We start from the raw sequence: 17,682 nt of genomic DNA, 5'->3' as shown, positions 1-17,682 counted from the left end.
TCAGATTGTCAGAAATTATACCTTCCTGATAACAGGGAGTATAGCTCAGTGGTATTACATATGTTTAATATGGTGAAGCCCTGGGTTACATACACACACACACACACACACACACACACACACACACACACACACCCTATACAACCTTGCTTTTATAAAATAAAGGCACAAAGTACTATGCTACATAATAACTGTAGTGGCTAAAATGGTGCCACCCTGGTTTTTTTCAGTGTGAATGAATTAATACAGTGTTGATTATACCTTAATTACATCAATTATAATAACTACACAATGGGACTATAGAATATGACTATAATTAATATTGTTCTTTGCATCAAAGCAAATTATAAGTATAAAATTATAACAACAAGCCCACAACACAATGAATATTATAGCAGTGACTCAGCAAAAGGACGGACGGATATGAGCACTCCTGGAGCTGGAATTACATAAAATCTTCATGTGTTAAATAATCATGGGAATGACCTATGGCTAGATCTAGTTCACAGCCAGCAAATAGCAATGTTAATCTAAAGAAACATCATTGTCATTGTCCTCATCATCAGCCCATTGCTTAGAGGGGAAAGGGTCATCTCTTGGAGAGAAATTGAGCCTAATTATACTTCCAACATGGCACAAATAGAGTACACACCCAGGAAGTACCCCAGCATGGCTTTTTCCCAAACACTAAATGCTGCCTGCCACCATCCTGTCCCACTTACATACACAGCAACCTCACCTGAGCACCTGCATCTCATTCTTGAAGGCCTGGGCCTGCTCAGCGGTAGGTTGGGCCACCTTGAGCACTTTCACAGCTACATCGCCATGCCAACGCCCCCGAAACACAGTGCCAAAAGAGCCTGTCCCGATCCTCTTCAACAGCTGTACCTCACTGGGTGGCACCTCCCAGTAATAGCCTGAGTCCCGGTACCCCAGGTTCTTCTGTGGGCCAGATGGGTGGCATCAGAGGGGCCTACCCACAACCCTCAGTCATAGCACTCAGGCTATGGTGGCCCCCAAGGATTTCCTATGGCATACCAATTTTTTCTTTTCATCTGCCAAGGACTTCCGCTCCCGCTGTTCTGAAGGTAACTTGGAATGTGGGGACTTCCTCCCTGAAGTCACACTAGCTGGGCTAGGGCTACCCCGAGGGGCTCCATCACCACCTCTACCAGCAGCTGTGGTTGTACAGAATGCTGTGAGTGGAGGCAAGTGGGGTGGTACGGCAGAGAGAGCTCAGGGTGCAGAAAGGGGTGGGGGTTCTCTCACCATCGGTGCTGAAGCTCTGAGCAGTAAACTGGAAGGAGGTGGGAGCAGAAGTCAAAGTGAGGATATGACAATAGTAATGGCTTTAAGCAATGCTCCATGTTCCCCACTATCACCTCCTTGACACCCACCTGCATGAGGCTGGAGTCCATGGGAGCTGTGGTGCTGACCATGTGGACGTTAGGAGTAGATGTGGAGCGGATGCGCTGCAGTGGGGGATTGGCAGGGGCAGGGAATGAGAAGTGCTCCTGGTCACGTTGCTGGGCAAAGGGGCTAATAGAGAAAAGGCTGTGAAATCGCTGCAGAAGGAACTAAAAAGCAAAGAAAGCCCAACTCCACCACCCTGAATGTGCGTTTACTCAAACAGTACATGTCTGTTGGTCATACCAGTAATCATCTGCTCAAGAAACATTTACTGAGTGCCTCCTGTGTGCCAGATTCAACTCTAAACAGAGGAGATCAAACTGTGGATACCATAAATAAAAAGCTCTTGCCCTTGTAGAGTTATTTTTAGCAGAGGTAGAAGGATAAAAAAAAATCAAATATATAATGTGCCTGTTAGTGATAGGCACAAAAAGAGGAAAATAAAATGAAGGAGGCAGAAAGTGACGCTGGGGGAGTCAGGAGTAGGTTCTCAGAAAGGGTAATATTGGGAGAAAGGTCTAAAGAAGGAACAATGAAGGACAAAGATAGTTGGAGAAAGGGTAAGATATGACTTTTTATTACATATCATAATGACATGTATTTTTCAAATATATTATTTATTTTATAATAATGAGCATTACCTATATTAAAATGGCAACGTTTTCAGTACACATATTATCATATTATGTAATACACATTACACACATCATATAACGATTATACATATATCACGTTACAAAACACCTTTTTTACTGTTTTAAGACAGTCTCATGTAGCCCAGGCTGGCCTTGAACTTGCTACTTAGTGGAGGGTAGCCTTGAACTATTGATCGTCTTGCCTCCACCTCCCATGAATTATACCTTACAGAAAAACATTCTTCTGTTACTTTCACCATCCTGAGATTAAATTCACAGGTAAATCAATACACATACACTCATAACTACAAATAATAATACATTAACCTTACTTTTTATATATTATGCAAAACTATATGCTATCATATCCAACATAAGTGAAATAAAAGTACTTTCTGATACAGTAACATTTATTTCAAAGAGAAAAGACTGGGGTGTGGTTATACTGGAAGAAATGAACAAACTAGATGATTTTATATATACACTTGTAATGAATAATACGACTTGTCATTTACTCTGTATCAGATCTTGCTTTAAGCATTGCAAATATCTCAACTCTTAATCCTCTTCAGAACCCACTAGGGAAGTCTCACCCCCTCTTCCCGGATGAAACAAAATGAAACCTGGAGTGACTGGGTGCCTTACCAATGATCCCACAATCCCATGCCCTTATTTAACACTTGTAGGTACTCAATAGTATTTATCACGTAAACAAACAAATGAAAGTATAATCTCTCAGGGTCCTCCAATCCTTCTTTCACTGGCCCCCTGGCCTTTCATCTACGACATCCCTACCTGGGACCCTGGGGGGTTAGCAGCTCATTCACAGAGAGATTTGAGGGAGCCTCCTGCTGCCTGGAGCCTCCAGACAAATCCTGGATGCTGTGGTAGAACCTTGAGGACATAAAGGTGTAAAACAAGAAGGATGTGAGTATAGGTTGGCTGACTGTAAGCCCTTGTACTTGGGCTTCTATCCTCCCCATCCCTCAAGCCACCCCAGGCTGGGCTCACTGTCGGCGGTTGGTACTCATGTCAACGCAGACGGTGGGGACCTTGGAGGAACAATGCTGGTGGAACTTGTAGCCACAGGTCTGGCAGCGGAATCCATGGAACAGAAACTTAAGGCAGAAGTCACAGAAGGCCAGGCTGAAGAATGTCTTCCGTACCTGCAGCCACAAAGCAGGGAAGTGCAGGCCTGACTGAAGGCCCTCTCTGTCCACACTGTGGCCTCCCCCACCATCCCCATTAGACTTACAAAATTGTGCATGGTCAGTGGCACATCTTCAAGGACCTCCACAATGAGCTCCTCACCATCCAGAGGCGCAATGGCTGTGTCCCAGGCAGTGACTGTCTTTCTTCTGCAAGAAATATGGGAGAGAGTGTGAGTGATGGTAGACTGGGACCACAGTAGACAGGGAAGTTCCAAAAGTTCCTCTCAGTCCCATCCACGAACCACTCTCCCACATGTTTAATTCTCACTAAGTTAGTCACTTTTGGACTGGAGAGAGGAGGGCTCAGCAGTTAAGAATACTTGCTTTTCTTTCAGAGGACCTGGGTTCAGTTCCCAGCACTCACACGGTGGCTCATAACCATCCTTAACTCCGGTGAGGTCTTGAACCTTCTTCTGGCCTCCATAGGCATGAGGAACACACACAGTGCACATACATGCAGTCAAAACACTCATACACATAAAAAGGGTAACATTTCAAATAAAAAATAAAGTTAGTCACTATTCTTACTCCCACTTTATAAATGAGAAAACAGGCTCAAGCAATTAGGCGAACCGCCCAAGCGCTAGGATAACAGGTATACCCACCACCCCCAGACTTAATCCATGATCTTAACCATGTGGTGAGAGGCAAATGAAACTACATCTCAGGAGTAGTAAGCCAGCACCTGAGAAGGGGGCTGATGAGACACTGAAACAGGTAAAAGAAAACATGAACTCCATCCAAAACATTAAGGCACCAAGGAACACAAGAATAGAAAGGTCAATGAAGACCAACTCCACGGTTGTATGGGGACCATGAGAAAAGAAAGAGCTGGTGACTTCAAGAAATGGTGAAAGAGCCGGGCGTGGTGGTGCACGCCTTTAATCCCAGCACTGAGGAGGCAGAGGCAGGCGGATTTCTGAGTTCGAGGCCAGCCTGGTCTACAAGGTGAGTTCCAGGACAGCCAGGGCTGCACAGAGAAACCCTGTCTCAAAAAACAAAAAAAAAAAATGGTGAAAGAACAAAACAGATGATCTCTGGAAGGTGACAGACTTGAGGGCTGAGTGGATTGCAGACCTTCCAATGGTCAGTAAAGGGAAACGAATGATGTCACCTGGATTACCTCAGATAATGGAAAACTCCAAGATAAATAAGGAGGAATAAGATGGCAGTGAAGAAGGGAGGTGTGTAGGGACCTAGTGAATGGCATGGGGTTTCCATACTTACCCTTTGATGAGTCTGTACACCACGCAGCAGTCCTGATTGAGACCCCGCACCTTCAGGGCCTTGTCCAAAGAGTCATAGACACTCATGCCTTCCCGGACAGTCACCTGTGTGTGTGTGTGTACAGGGGTTGGGGTCTTCAGTATCCAATAGTTACCCTAGCCAATTATTCCTTCCCTCTGCAGTAGTCATTCCCTAACCCTTGCCACCCTTCTGATCCCACACTAGGACTATCTGGAACCCCTGCCAGTATTGCCTGAGTGACTCACCACTGTGCGTTGCTTGTTAGGCAGGTACACTTTGACAGTGCCAACTGCCCGAGATGGCTCAGCCCCACTAACAGGAGGGCCTCGTGGTGGTTCCATGTTGCCTAAGATTGTTTTCAAGATGGGCTGAGGTAGGACTGGGCAGCTGCCATAGGCTTCCTAGCAGAGAGCAGAGGAAAAATTCAGAGGTCTAGTAATGACAGCCTGAAAGCAGAATGGCAGAGGACATACAAAATTCCAAGTTCCCTCTGTTCCCTGAATCCCACTTTTCATGAAACAGCCCAGTGACACTAACCCTTCCCTGCTGAGAATCTCCTATTGCTTATCTCACAGTTGAGTACCAAGATCTGAGCCTCACTGCAGTGAGGAGACAGTATACACGGTTCTAGACAGTGCAGAACACAAGACTCTTCCAGAGACTAATGGGGAAGTCAGTATGTACTGCACTGAAAAAAATCACAGGTCTCAGGCACACAATGGAAATGAACAGGCTGTCTTAGCTTGAGAGAATGGGTGATCAGACACTATAGGGAAAGCAGTCACAGACAGGGTACAGGAAAATGGAGGATCATCAGACCTTGTCTTTAGTTTGAAGGAAATGAAGACTGTACCAATGACCTTAAAAGGCACTGTGGCCATTCCAGAGCATGAGCTATAAGGCTAATGGTAGAATCAAAGGTACTGTCAGATAGCTAATAGAGGTCACCAGACCCTGAAGAGTTCAGAGGTTCACCATACACTATACTAAAGAGAGATGTAATAAGAGTCACTACAGACTGTGAAAAACAGCTGGATAACAGACCACATTACACACTAAATCAAATGCAGTGGCAATGATGGCTCATCAGAAAACACTATCAAGAGGAAAGGAAAAGGAAGACAATGGTGTCCAGATGAAGAAAATGGAGGTAAGGGTGGGGGAAGGGCTTCCAAAAACTGTACCTGATAACTACTGAGGGGTCACAAACAGATTACTGGTGTAAACGCACTGTGAAATCATGGAAAGAGATTAGGGTGAACTAGGGATAATGGGGTAATCATCAGACATTTTCCTAGGTGGCGTAGAATATTAAGGGCAACAAGGAACCATGGGAGAGAGCTGCATCTCCTGGACATCTTGAGGAAACGTCATTAGACATTTTAAGGGGTTTAAGAATTCACCTTGGAATTTCGCCCCCAAGCCCCAGACCCCAGACCCAATTTGGCTCGGTCCCGCCCTCCCCAAGGGCTTCAAGCTCTGTGCAGGTGCACTGCCACGCGCAGCAAGCGAAACCACCACTGCAGCCTGCAGGCCGACTCCTCCATCCACTCCCACGGTCGATGACGACGGTCTCGCCCGGGTCAAACCACTCCTTTGGTTCCGGGCGGGAGAACGCTGAGATTCAGACGGAAGCATCTTGGAGCTGAGCTTTTGGTCCGGACTTCATACCCGGGTCCCGCAGCCGCTCCAAAACCCGAACCCTACCGGGCCTGCCCTCACCTGTCACACAGCTACCACCACCACCGCCTCCATCTTGGGCTTGTCTTCTTGTTTCCTCTCTCAGTCCACCGCCACCGTCCCTAGGCCTTCTGCTATTGGCTCTCAGGGACTCGTCTCTCCATTCTTATTGGAGTATGATCATGCCCATCAAGACAGGGCCAGCGGAATGTGGGTCGTGTTCCGGATTAGGAGGGGTGGGCTCAAACGGCTGTCTCTAGGGCAAATTCGCCTGCCCTGATTGGCGCGCAGGCGCAGTCAGGGCGACTACTGCGTTTTAAGGACTTTAACCCTAACAGTGCTACAGAATAAAGAAGCTTGTCCTTTTTTGGTGTGAGTGTCAGAGGCACGACTCGATTTCAGTTTTGTATTTTCTGGCCATTTAAGACTGATCTGAGCAAGAGAAACCCTTAAATGCAATTTGGCTAGTACTGAAAAAGCACATTTTAAAGAACTCTCCATATATCTTAATTCGATGGTCTTTAAAACAGGGTGGACTCAGACTAAATGATGTTTAGTATTTACCAGCTCTAAGAAACTGTAGTCATAACTTTTGCTAATTAGCGGATCCATGCTGGAGGTCTGGCTTTAGGGAGAGAAGAAAGGGGTTGAGGAATTTGAAAGACAGACCACAGCTGGCTAGGTGAAGAAGGGATTGTTGTTCTGGAATGCAATCCTGTGGCAGCCATTTGTGGACATATTTTAGGATGAATATAATTCTTAAGCTGAATTTACCCAGGCATCAGAATAAGAAAAAGCAGACACACACATGTGTATGTACCTACAATTCTTTTTCTTGGAGCATTTCCTTCAGAAAACTTGTATTTTCTCTGTCCATTTGAGATACATATATATAAATCTTCCTTAAAAGCTAGGGTTGTAGCTCAACAGGAGAATGAACCACAAAGCCCTGAGTTAAATTCCCAGCACCCCACCTCTCCCCAAAGAGTATGGCAGTCTCTTGCCAGTTTTACAACCACAGAAAAATTTCCTTAAGGTCCTTGAAACCATCTCTTTCAAATGTAACAACACCCCTATCTCCCTGTCTGATGCAGACTTCCTCTATGTGTCCAGCTCAAAGTTGTTACTCCTTTCTTATAAGATATGAGTCTTGGTTTTCCTTTGGATAAAGTTAAGTAACAGATGGCCACCCTGACTACTAGATGAATTTAAGAGAAACTCTGTGTCCCAAATGGTACTGTCACGTTTTCTTACTTCAAAACGAGCTAGTAGTTATTTTGAGAATCTGTATGTAATGGGCTGAGTCTGTTGGTTCTATAAAAAGATAAGATTTCTTTCTTTCAATTCTCTGCAAAAACAGGACAAGAAATAATTTGAAAATCAATCAATCATGTAGTCCAACAACATCATTTCTAAGTGTTTACTCTAGAGAAATGAAAACATACACCCACATGGTATGCTGGTAAATGTTAACAACCAGCTTTTCGAGAAGAAAACAGTTATAATTTGTAACATTTGTCAGTTGTGGTATAAAGATTCCTACAGTGGCTATTTCAAACTACCAATATGACATCACTGAACCAGAGTTAAGAGAGAGGCCCTAAATTGGCTGTGGTGAGCCAACCACAACCCGTTACATATCCACACTAAAATATGTATGTTCATATTCAGATTAGCTTTATTTGTATTAGCAAATGTAAAAACTAAAAACAAATATACTAGAAACAGCCTTGGTATCCAACAAAAGAATAGACCACAAACTATGACAATGGTCACATAATAGAACACTCAGCAATCACAACTATAGAACAGCATAGATGAATTTCCTAGACCTAAGTTTAAAAGAAGAAGAAAAAAACAGGCACTAAAGAGTAATACTATAGTTTCAATGGAATTCTAAGCCAGGAAAAACCAGTCTACAGTGAAATAAATCAAACTAGTTGCCATTTGGGGAAAGAGTAAAGAGATTATTACTATGGTGTGGATGTGGTCTGTTCTTTTTTTTTTTTTTTTCTTGAGACAGGGTTTCTCTGTGTAGCCCTGGCTGTCCTGGAACTCACTTTGTAGTTCCAGGCTGGCCTCGAACTCAGAAATTCGCCTGCCTCTGCCTCCCGAGTACTGGGATTAAAGGCATGCGCCACCACGCCTGGCGTGGCCTGTTCTTGTCAAAATTCATGGTGGAATTTTGGTAGCCAGTGCATGGATACTGATAGGTGGGGCCTTTCATGGGGATTGACATCTTTAGTGCAAGACTGGATTAGTTCTTGCAGCAATGGATTAGTTCTTGCTCTTCATTGTTGGGTACTAGGGAGACGGCTCAAGTTGGTAAAGTAGGTGTTTCATAAGCATGAGTGAAGTACTCAGGTACTTTCCACATAAAAATAAACCAAGTGTGGTGATCTGTGTTTGTAATCCCAGTGAGAGGAGGAAACAGCAAGATCCCTGAGACTGGCTACCAGCAAATCTAGCTGTAGTATTGAGCTCCAGGGCAATGAAGAGGTTCTGTCTCAACAATCAAGGTGAAGTCTAGCAAGATGGTTCAGTGGTTAAAGGTGCTTGTGTTGCAGACCAGCTAACCTGAGTTTGATCCCTGGAACCCACAAAAAGGTAGAAGGAAAAATTGACTCCACAAAGGTGTCTTTTAACCTCCACATATATACTATAGCACTTGTGTACCCCATTGTGCACGTACAAAATAATAATATTAGTAATAATAATAGTAAACAAAGTCGATGGCACCTGAAGGATACTGGAAGTCGACCCCTTGTTTTTATATACATGTACATATATGTACAGGTGGACACTCATGAATTCACGATTACAAACATGAGGATGCTTGGCTTGTTATTGCGTTAAAGCATGATAGCCTAGGCAGCAAAACTCTGCACTGTAGGTTGACTTCTGGAAGCGGCAGGCTCTGCAGTGTCATTTAGCATGCAGACTTTATTAGGTTGTTAGCTTTCTAGCAGTGCAAATGGAAAGGTGAGGACAGGCTAAAGCAGAAAAAACAGTTGACTTGGTATGCACTCCCTACATCAGTTTTTGCCTGATCCCAAAAGAAATCTATGGAGCTAGCTAAACCTATAATGTATTTCCCGAGCTTGGATAAAGATGCAATTCAACATTAATGAATGTTGATGCCCTGGGAAAGGTATACCGGTGAGCAGGGAGGCTTGTGGCAACTGAGTCACCTCCAAAGGGATTGGCATCTGAGGATTGTTTGCTCACATCACCCTCAGTGGCTGGGGCAACAAGTCCCAGCTTGAATTTGGGACCCTTGTCAGCTGGTTAAGTGTCTGTTGGTCTTAGATGACTTGACACACAAGGACAATGACTCATCCTAATTAGAATCTTATGCTATGAGCAGGGACCTAGCATTTGATTAGAAATGCTTGCTCTGAAAAGCTATTGAGTTATTTATCTGTCATTTTCTCTGATCAGCAAACACTTAGAGGCTTTGCTAATTTTTGTGAGTACTTTCAGTATCTTTTCATTTATGAAGTTAGTATTTGTTATTTGCTCATGGATATTAGAAATCAGCTCCCGGGCTGGTGAGATGGCTCAGTGGGTAAGAGCACCCGACTGCTCTTCCGAAGGTCTGGAGTTCAAATCCCAGCAACCACATGGTGGCTCACAACCATCTGTAACAAGATCTGACGTCCTCTTCTGGAGTGTCTGAAGACAGCTACAGTGTACTTACATATAATAAATAAATCTTAAAAAAAAGAGAGAGAGAGAGAAATCAGCTCCCATTGTTCACATTTACTGGAATTCAAATAAGGATACCAACTGAAATAATTGGAGAAACCTTTCATTAATCCTTATGGATGGCCCTTGAGCTTAGGTGCACACATATTTGTATCTTGCCTCATGGAGACTGCCTCTCTTTAAAGTTAGTATGTAATGCCAAGCTATTTCAAGTGATGGTGCACCTGTTTCCATTTATATCTGACTTAAATGTTGGACATTCCGTTCAGTATACAGTAATATTTTATTGTGGTTTGAGTTTGAAATTTCCTGAGTCAGTGGTGAAAAGAGTGGGTGTAGTTACTTAACATCGTTTCTTCTTCTGGAGGGTCTTCAAGAGGGAAAGATTAGCACGTCATCCATAATCAGAAAGGTGATCAGCAGCCGGGCGTGGTGGCGCACGCCTTTAATCCCAGCATTTGGGAGGCAGAGACAGGCGGATTTCTAAGTTCGAGGCCAGCCTGGTCTACAGAGTGAGTTCCAGGACAGCCAAGGCTATACAGAGAAACCCTGTCTCGAAAAAAAAGAAAAAAAAAAAAACAAAACAAAAACAAAAACAAAGACAAACCATGGGTGATATTCTGAAAGCTGCAGGCTGTGACTTCACTAATGTGGTGAAAACAACTGTTTTACTGGCTGACATAAACATATGTCCAGGGTAGCCTTCCTGCCAGGGCTGCTTACCAAGTCACTGCTTTACCCAAAGGAAGTAGATCTGAAATCGAAGCAATCACTGTCCAGGGACCTTTCATCACTGCATGACTATAAGTAGCAATGCAGATGTTGACTCTGGAGTTTTTAGAATGTCTTTCACACTTGAATTTTTACAAATGGTGCTGGGAAGTATAAACATGATCAGAGTGGTTGAAGCTACCATGGAAATGACCAATTATGTGGAGATTTGACATTAATTGGAGATTACTCAGTACAGTGACTGATGCTCTAATTTCAATTAAGTTGCTGGGTGTGAGAGAAGAGATGAACAGCTACTGAGATGGGGAGCAGAAGGAAAGATGAGCTACTGTACATGAGAAATAGTAAGGAGCACACCTACTTAAATCATATTAATTTTCTCATGTAAAATACGCAGTTCTCATGTTAGATATAAGAAACTAAATTAAAATATTCAAACTTGAATAGTACCAGGACAACAAGTGGACCAAAATCTTATACCGATAATATTGCTTTAATAGAAATAAAAAATAGATGTGTAACTTAAAAAAAATTCCTTATCATATTTGGACAGATTTATTCTATATTTATTTATACATATATTAATCTTTCTATTACTAATAACAGAACATCACAGACTGCGTGTATATATACTTGAAAAGCAGAGGCAGGGAGATCACAAGTTTGAGGCCAGCTTGGATAATATAGCTAGTACAAGGCCACCCTGGCCGCTGTATTTCAAAATACAAAACAGAAAGAAGGGAAAGGGGGGAGGGGAGATAAAGGAAAGAAGAGAGAGAAGAAATAAAGCAGGAAAGAAAGAATAAAGGACGATAGATTATCTAGATAAGTGGGTAGGTAAGTAGATGAGTGGGTGGGTGGATGGTGTACTGGATGGCTTTGTGTGTTAACTTGACACAAGATGGAGTTATCACAGAAAAAGGAGCTTTGGTTGGGGAAGTGCCTCCATGAGATCCAGCTGTGGGGCATTTTCTCAATTAGTGATCAAGGGGGGAAGTCCCCTTGTGGGTGATTCCATCTCTGGGCTGGTAGTCTTGGTTCTATAAGAGAGCAGGCTGAGCAATCCAGGGGAGGCAAGTCAGTAAAGAACATCCCTCCATGACTTCTGCATCAGCTCCTGCTTTCTGACCTGCTTGAGTTCCAGCTCTGACTTCCTTTGGTGATGAACAGCAACTTGGAAGTGTAAGCTGAATAGACCCTTTCCTCCCCAACTTGCTTCTCGGTCATGATGTTTGCGCAGGAATAGAAACCCTGACTAAGACAGATGGGTGGATGGATAGATAGATAGATAGAGCTTCATAATCCTGACCCCAGGTCAAGGGTCTATCCAGTATGATGCAGTATGATGATGACTTACATATTGGTGAGTATTGGGGTGTGGGGGTGTGGGTGTGGGTGTGGGTGTGTGCAAGTATGTCTTCTGATTTAATTCCCTAGTCTCTTTAAAAAAGATTTATTTATCTATTGATATATTTATTTAATGTGTACGAGTATTTTTCTTGCATATATGTAAGCATACCATGTAGGTGCCCGGTCCCCATTAGGGTCAGAAAAGGCTTCAGAGCCCCTGGAACTGGAGTTAGAGATAGTTGTGAGCTGCCATATAGGAGCTAGTAATCAAACCTAGTTCTGAGAGCACAGATGGTGGTCTAACTATTGAACCATCTCTCCAAACCTACCTTATACTTTTTAAAAAATATTAATGTGAGGGCTGGGCATGGTGGCGCATGCCTTTGTGTGTGTGTGTGTGTGTGTGTGTGTGTGTGTGTGTGTGTGTGTTGTAAGTGCTTCAGACTTGCTAAGCCATCTCATTGTCCTCTCTTATTTTTTATAAGGCCACCATTAGTCACCCTAATATCTAATCCTAATCACCTTCTAAAGACTTCACTGCTCAGATCTTTACTTCTCGTCTGTTCCTCTAGATATGACCCCCCAATATCACCCTCAGCTCTGTGGCAGAGAAGCTGTTGTGGTCTCCCTTTCCTTTCTGACCCACTCCCCAGCTAATCACAGGAACCTTCTCCTCCAAACTTTCATCCCCCAACTTGTGCCACTATCCCAGCCTCCAGCACCAGCAGACATTCACTGGGAACACACCAGCTGAGCAAGTCCAGGGAAATGAGTAAGACAACTGAGGACCTTCACCACTCCCTCCTCCCACAAGGTTCAGCCCTCCAGTCTCATCCCCAGATCTATAGCAGAACATCTGCAGCCTTCATCCCACCACCCCATCCCACATACATCTGTGGATCCCATGAATGATCTCCTCCTGGCTTCCCTCCTCCAACTCACTTTGCCCAGGCAAATCCAGCAGGCACCCACTGCTAACCTATGGGCTATGCCTGCCAGAGGACCAGGTAGGCTGCCTGCAGTTCTTCTGAACTCCCTATATTCCCTCAGATTTAATCCCTAGTCTCATCCCCACCTCTGGCACACACCTCTGGCATGCTTTCCTACACCGACCCCATGTGCACCCCACTCATTTCCATCTAATGTGGATCCCATGGATATTCCTCTTCTGACCTCCCTTCCCTCACTTGTTGCTGACCAGAGCCTCCAACTCCAGCAGATATCCTCTGTTAAACCACAGCCATGCCTGTTAGAAAACCAGGTATGCTACCTACAGATCTTCTCTGCTCCCTCTGTTCCCCCAGATCCAATCCCCCAGTCCCATCCTGAGCTCTGAAGCAGAATACCTATGGCAACCTTCCCTGCCCCCTGTGGCCATCTACTATGGATTCCACAGACTTTCCCTCCTTAATTACTTTCTCCCCACTTGTTACTTTATCCCAGTCCCGAATTCCAGCAGGGACTCCCTGCTAACCCCACAGTCGACTTGTATCAGGGCAACAAGTAGTCCTCTCTCCTTCAGTTTCTCTAGATCCAATTCCCAGTGCTATAGCAGAGCTTCTTGGTGACCTCTCTTCACTGTCTCCCCACCCCATTCCAAAGAGACAAAATAAGCAGATCATCATTGAACACTCTGTTCTCCTTTCCCCTGTGAACTCCTTCAGAACCCTAGCCTATCCCTATTTCTGTCACCTCCCAATATCAAGAAACACATTTTACCTGAAATCTCCAGTAGTCACAACTGACAAGTCTAAAGAGGATTTTTTATCAGGCCACACACAACCATCACACACTCTGAAAATCCAGAAAAGAAACAGAAACCAAGGAACAAAACACCCACCTAACAAAGACAAATCCAGAAATCAGTACCTAGACCTATGATCACCTCAAATCAGACGCCTAGACAACAGCATAAAAACACAACCAATAACAAATAAATACCTCACCATGAGAGCCCAGCTATCCTACCACAACAGGTCCTGAATATTCCAACACAGCTGAAACACAAGAAAAAAGACCTTAAAATTGACTCTATAAAAATGATAGAGGTCCTTAAAGAAGAAATGAAGAAATTCCTTAAAGAAATTCAGGAAAATACAAGCAGTGGGAGGAAACAAATAAAACTGTTCAAGACTTTAAAATAGAAAGAGAATCAACAAAGAAACCCAAACTGAGGAAATCCTGGAAATGAAAACTTCAAAAATTTGAAAAAAAAATTTGAAAAGGGCCAGGCGTGGTTACGCACGCCTTTAATCCCAGCATTTGGGAGGCAGAGGCAGGCGGATTTCTGGGTTCGAGGCCAGTCTGGTCTACAGAGTGAGTTCCAGGACAGCCAGAGCTACACAGAGAAACCCTGTCTCGAGAAAAAAAAGAATTTGAAAAGAAACCACAGATGTAACCATCATGTAACAGAATACAAGAGATTGGAGTGAAAAAAATCTCAGGTGTTGAAGATACAATAGAAGAAATTGATACATATGTCCAAAAAAAAGTTAAATCTAAAAAACTCCTAATACAAAACATCCAGGAAATCTGCAACACTATGAAAAGACCAAACCTAAGAATAAGAGGACTAGAGGAAGGAGAAGAGTCCAAGCACAGAGATCAAGAAAAATATTTTCAACAAAATTATAGAAGAAAATTTTCCTAACCTAAAGAAGATGCCTATAAAGAAAGGTACAACATTGTTGCTGTTTCTAAGAGATGCTTGCTGATAGGAACCTGGTGTGGCTGTTCCCTGGGAGGTTCTACCAGCACCTGACCAATGAAGATGCGGATACTTGGTTCCAACCATCAGACTGAGCTCAGGGACCCTGGTGGGGAGCTGGCAGAAGGACTGAAGAAAGTGGAGGAGAATTGCAACCTCATAGGAAGAACAATGTCAACTGGCCACACCACCCAGTCCTCCCAGGGACTAAACCACCAACTAGAGTACAGGGAGGGATCCATGGGTCCAGATACATTTGTAGCAGAAGATGGCCTTATCTGACATCAATGGGAAGGGAGGCCCTTGGTCCTGTGGAAGTTTGATGCCCCGGTGTAGGGGGATGCTGGAGCAGTGGGGTGGGAGAGGGTGGGGAAAGGGGAAGGGGGAGAGGGCAGATGTGGGTTGTGGGGGTTGTGGAGGGGTAACTGGGAAGTGGGATATCATTTGAGATGTAAACAAATGGAATGATTAATTTAAAAAGAAGCATACAGAACAGCAAATAGATTGATCAAGAAATGAAACTCCCCTTGCCATATAATTATAAAAATATTAAACATACAGACCAAAGACAGAATATTAAAAGGTGTAAAGGGGAAAGAATAAGTTATATATAAAGGGAGACTTATTAGAATTACACTTGATTTCTCAATGGAAACTTTAAAAGCCAAGAAGGGTCTGGCAGATGTGTTGCAAACTCTAAGAGACCACAGATGCCATCCAAGACTATATACCCAGCAAAATTTTGGGTCACCACAGATATAGAAAATAAGATATTCCATTATAATTCTAAATGTAAACAATGTCTACAAAGGTGCTAGAAGAAAAAACTTCAACCTAAGGAAGTTAGATACACCCATGAAAACACAAGGAATAATCTCAGCAAAATCATAAGGGAAGTGCTTCTCTCTCTCTCTCTCTCTCTCTCTCTCTCTCTCTCTCTCTCTCTCTCTCACACACACACACACACACACACACACACACACACATGTGCACTTGCACCACCACCACCACCACCACCAAAATAACAGGAATCAACAATTATTGGTTATCGATATAGCTCAACATCAATAATCTCAATTCCCCAATAAAAAGACAGATTAACAGAGTGGATGTGAAAATAGGATTTGTATTTCTGCTGAATCCGAGCAACATACCTCAGCATCAAGGAGAGACATTGCCTCAGGGTAAAGAGTTGGCAAAAGATATACCAAGCAAATGGACCTAAGAAATAAGGTGGTGTAGCCATTTTAAATATCTAACAAAATAGACTTCAAACCAAAACTACTCAAGAGAGATAGGGAAGAACACTTCATATTCATCAGAAGACAAATCCAGCAAGATGTTATTTCAGTTCTGAACATCTATGTCCTGAACACAAGGGCACCCAAGTTTGTAAAAGAAACATGACTTCAGCTTAAACCCCACATTAACCCTCACACACTGATAATGGGAAGCTTCAACACACCACTCTCACCAATGGACAAGTCATCCAGACAAAAACCGAACTAAACTGAAAAATACTGGAGCTAGCAGACTTTCTAAACCAAATGGACCTAAGAGATATTTACAGAACATTTCACCCAAACACAAAAGAATATACCTTCTTCTCAGAAGGTCATGGAATGTTCTACAAAGTTAACTACATATTAAGTAACAAGAAAGTCTCAACACATACAAAATTATTGAAATAACAACCTGCATCCTATCAGAATACCATGGATTAAAACTGGGTACCAACAGAATGCTTATAAATGCATGGAAACTGAACAACTGTTCTCAATGAAGTAGGTTAAGGAAAGAAGAAAGAAAGAAATTTGGATCTTGACCCCCAAGATCTCTCAAACACTGGACCACCAAACAAACAGCATACACCAGCTGATATAAGGCCCCCAACACACATACAGTAGAGGACTGCCAGGTCTGTGTTCATTCAGAGATGATGCACCTAACCCTTAAGAGACTGGAGGCCCCAGGGAATTTAGAGGTCAGGTGGGGTGGGGGTGGGGACATCCACATGGAGACAGGAGGTGGAGAGGAGGTGTGGGATGTGGGAACAGTCAGAGGGTGGATTGGGGGGGATAAAATATGGAGTGTAATAAATAAATAAATACATACATAAATAAATAAATAGAAATTAAAGATTTTCTAGAAGTCAATAAAAAGAAATATACAGCATACCCAAATTTATGGGACACAATGAAGCCTGCTCTAAGAGGCAAGTTCATAGCACTAAGTGCCAACATTAAAAAAAATGGAGAGATCTCATACTAGCAACTTAACTAAAAGCTCTAGAACAACAATAAAAAATGTAATCACACCCAAGGAAAGTAGATGGCAAGAAATAATCAAATTCAGGGTTGAGTCAATAAAACAGAAGCAACGAGATAATACAAAGAATCAGAGTTGGTTCTTTGAGAAAAACCAACAAAATAGAGTAACCCTAAAAGACAGAGAACAAATCATTTGTACACAAATGAACAAAATCAGAAACAAAATGGATATAACAGTCACCAAGGAAATCCAGAGAACCTCAAGGTTATACTTTTAAAACTTGTACTTCACAAACTGGAAAATCTAAAAGAAACAGATAATTTTCTTAATAGACCCCACTTACCAATGTTAATTCAAGATTAGATAAACACTTTTTTTTCATTTATTATTATTATTATTTTCTTTATTTACATTTCAAATGCTATCCCAAAAGTTCCCTATAACTGCCCCCCCCCCGCACCTGCTCCCCTACCACTCCCACTCCCACTACTTGGCCCTGGCCTTCCCCTGCGCTGGGTCATATAAAGTTTGCAAGACCAAGGGGCCTCTCTTCTCAATGATGGCCGATTAGGTCATCTTCTGCTACATATGCAGCTAGAGACTCCAGCTCAGGGGGTACTGGTTAGTTCATATTGTAGTTCCACCTACAGGGTTGCAGCCCCCTTCAGCTCCTTGGGTACTTTCTCTAGCTCCTCCATTGGAGGCCCTGTGTTCCATCCAATAGCTGACT

The 17,682-nt window shown here is 43.1% G+C and overlaps 1 protein-coding gene across 5 annotated transcripts in view; it reads right to left on the bottom strand.

Moving 5' to 3' along the window:
• The window catches only part of Araf (A-Raf proto-oncogene, serine/threonine kinase), a 55,659-nt gene that overhangs the window by 5,310 nt on the left and 32,667 nt on the right, over window positions 1-17,682 (bottom strand). The window contains exons 1-11 of one of the 5 annotated variants that reach the window (XM_029533984.1): window positions 6,227-6,394; window positions 5,689-5,734; window positions 4,750-4,905; window positions 4,484-4,587; window positions 3,301-3,403; window positions 3,057-3,211; window positions 2,841-2,939; window positions 1,398-1,539; window positions 1,270-1,297; window positions 1,039-1,178; window positions 740-942 (exon numbers count right to left, since the gene is read on the bottom strand). In XM_029533984.1, coding sequence (XP_029389844.1) covers window positions 740-942; window positions 1,039-1,178; window positions 1,270-1,297; window positions 1,398-1,539; window positions 2,841-2,939; window positions 3,057-3,211; window positions 3,301-3,403; window positions 4,484-4,587; window positions 4,750-4,845 — 1,070 coding nt within the window. In that variant the 5' untranslated portion in view covers window positions 4,846-4,905; window positions 5,689-5,734; window positions 6,227-6,394. The other 4 variants (XM_021188722.2, XM_029533985.1, XM_029533983.1 and 1 more) reach the window with 4 other exon arrangements.

Source organism: Mus pahari, chromosome X, assembly GCF_900095145.1.
Source record: "Mus pahari chromosome X, PAHARI_EIJ_v1.1, whole genome shotgun sequence".
Classification (NCBI taxonomy): domain Eukaryota; kingdom Metazoa; phylum Chordata; class Mammalia; order Rodentia; family Muridae; genus Mus; species Mus pahari.
The sequence above is the reverse complement of the archived record's forward strand: the minus strand, read 5'-3'. Positions and strand labels throughout refer to the sequence as shown.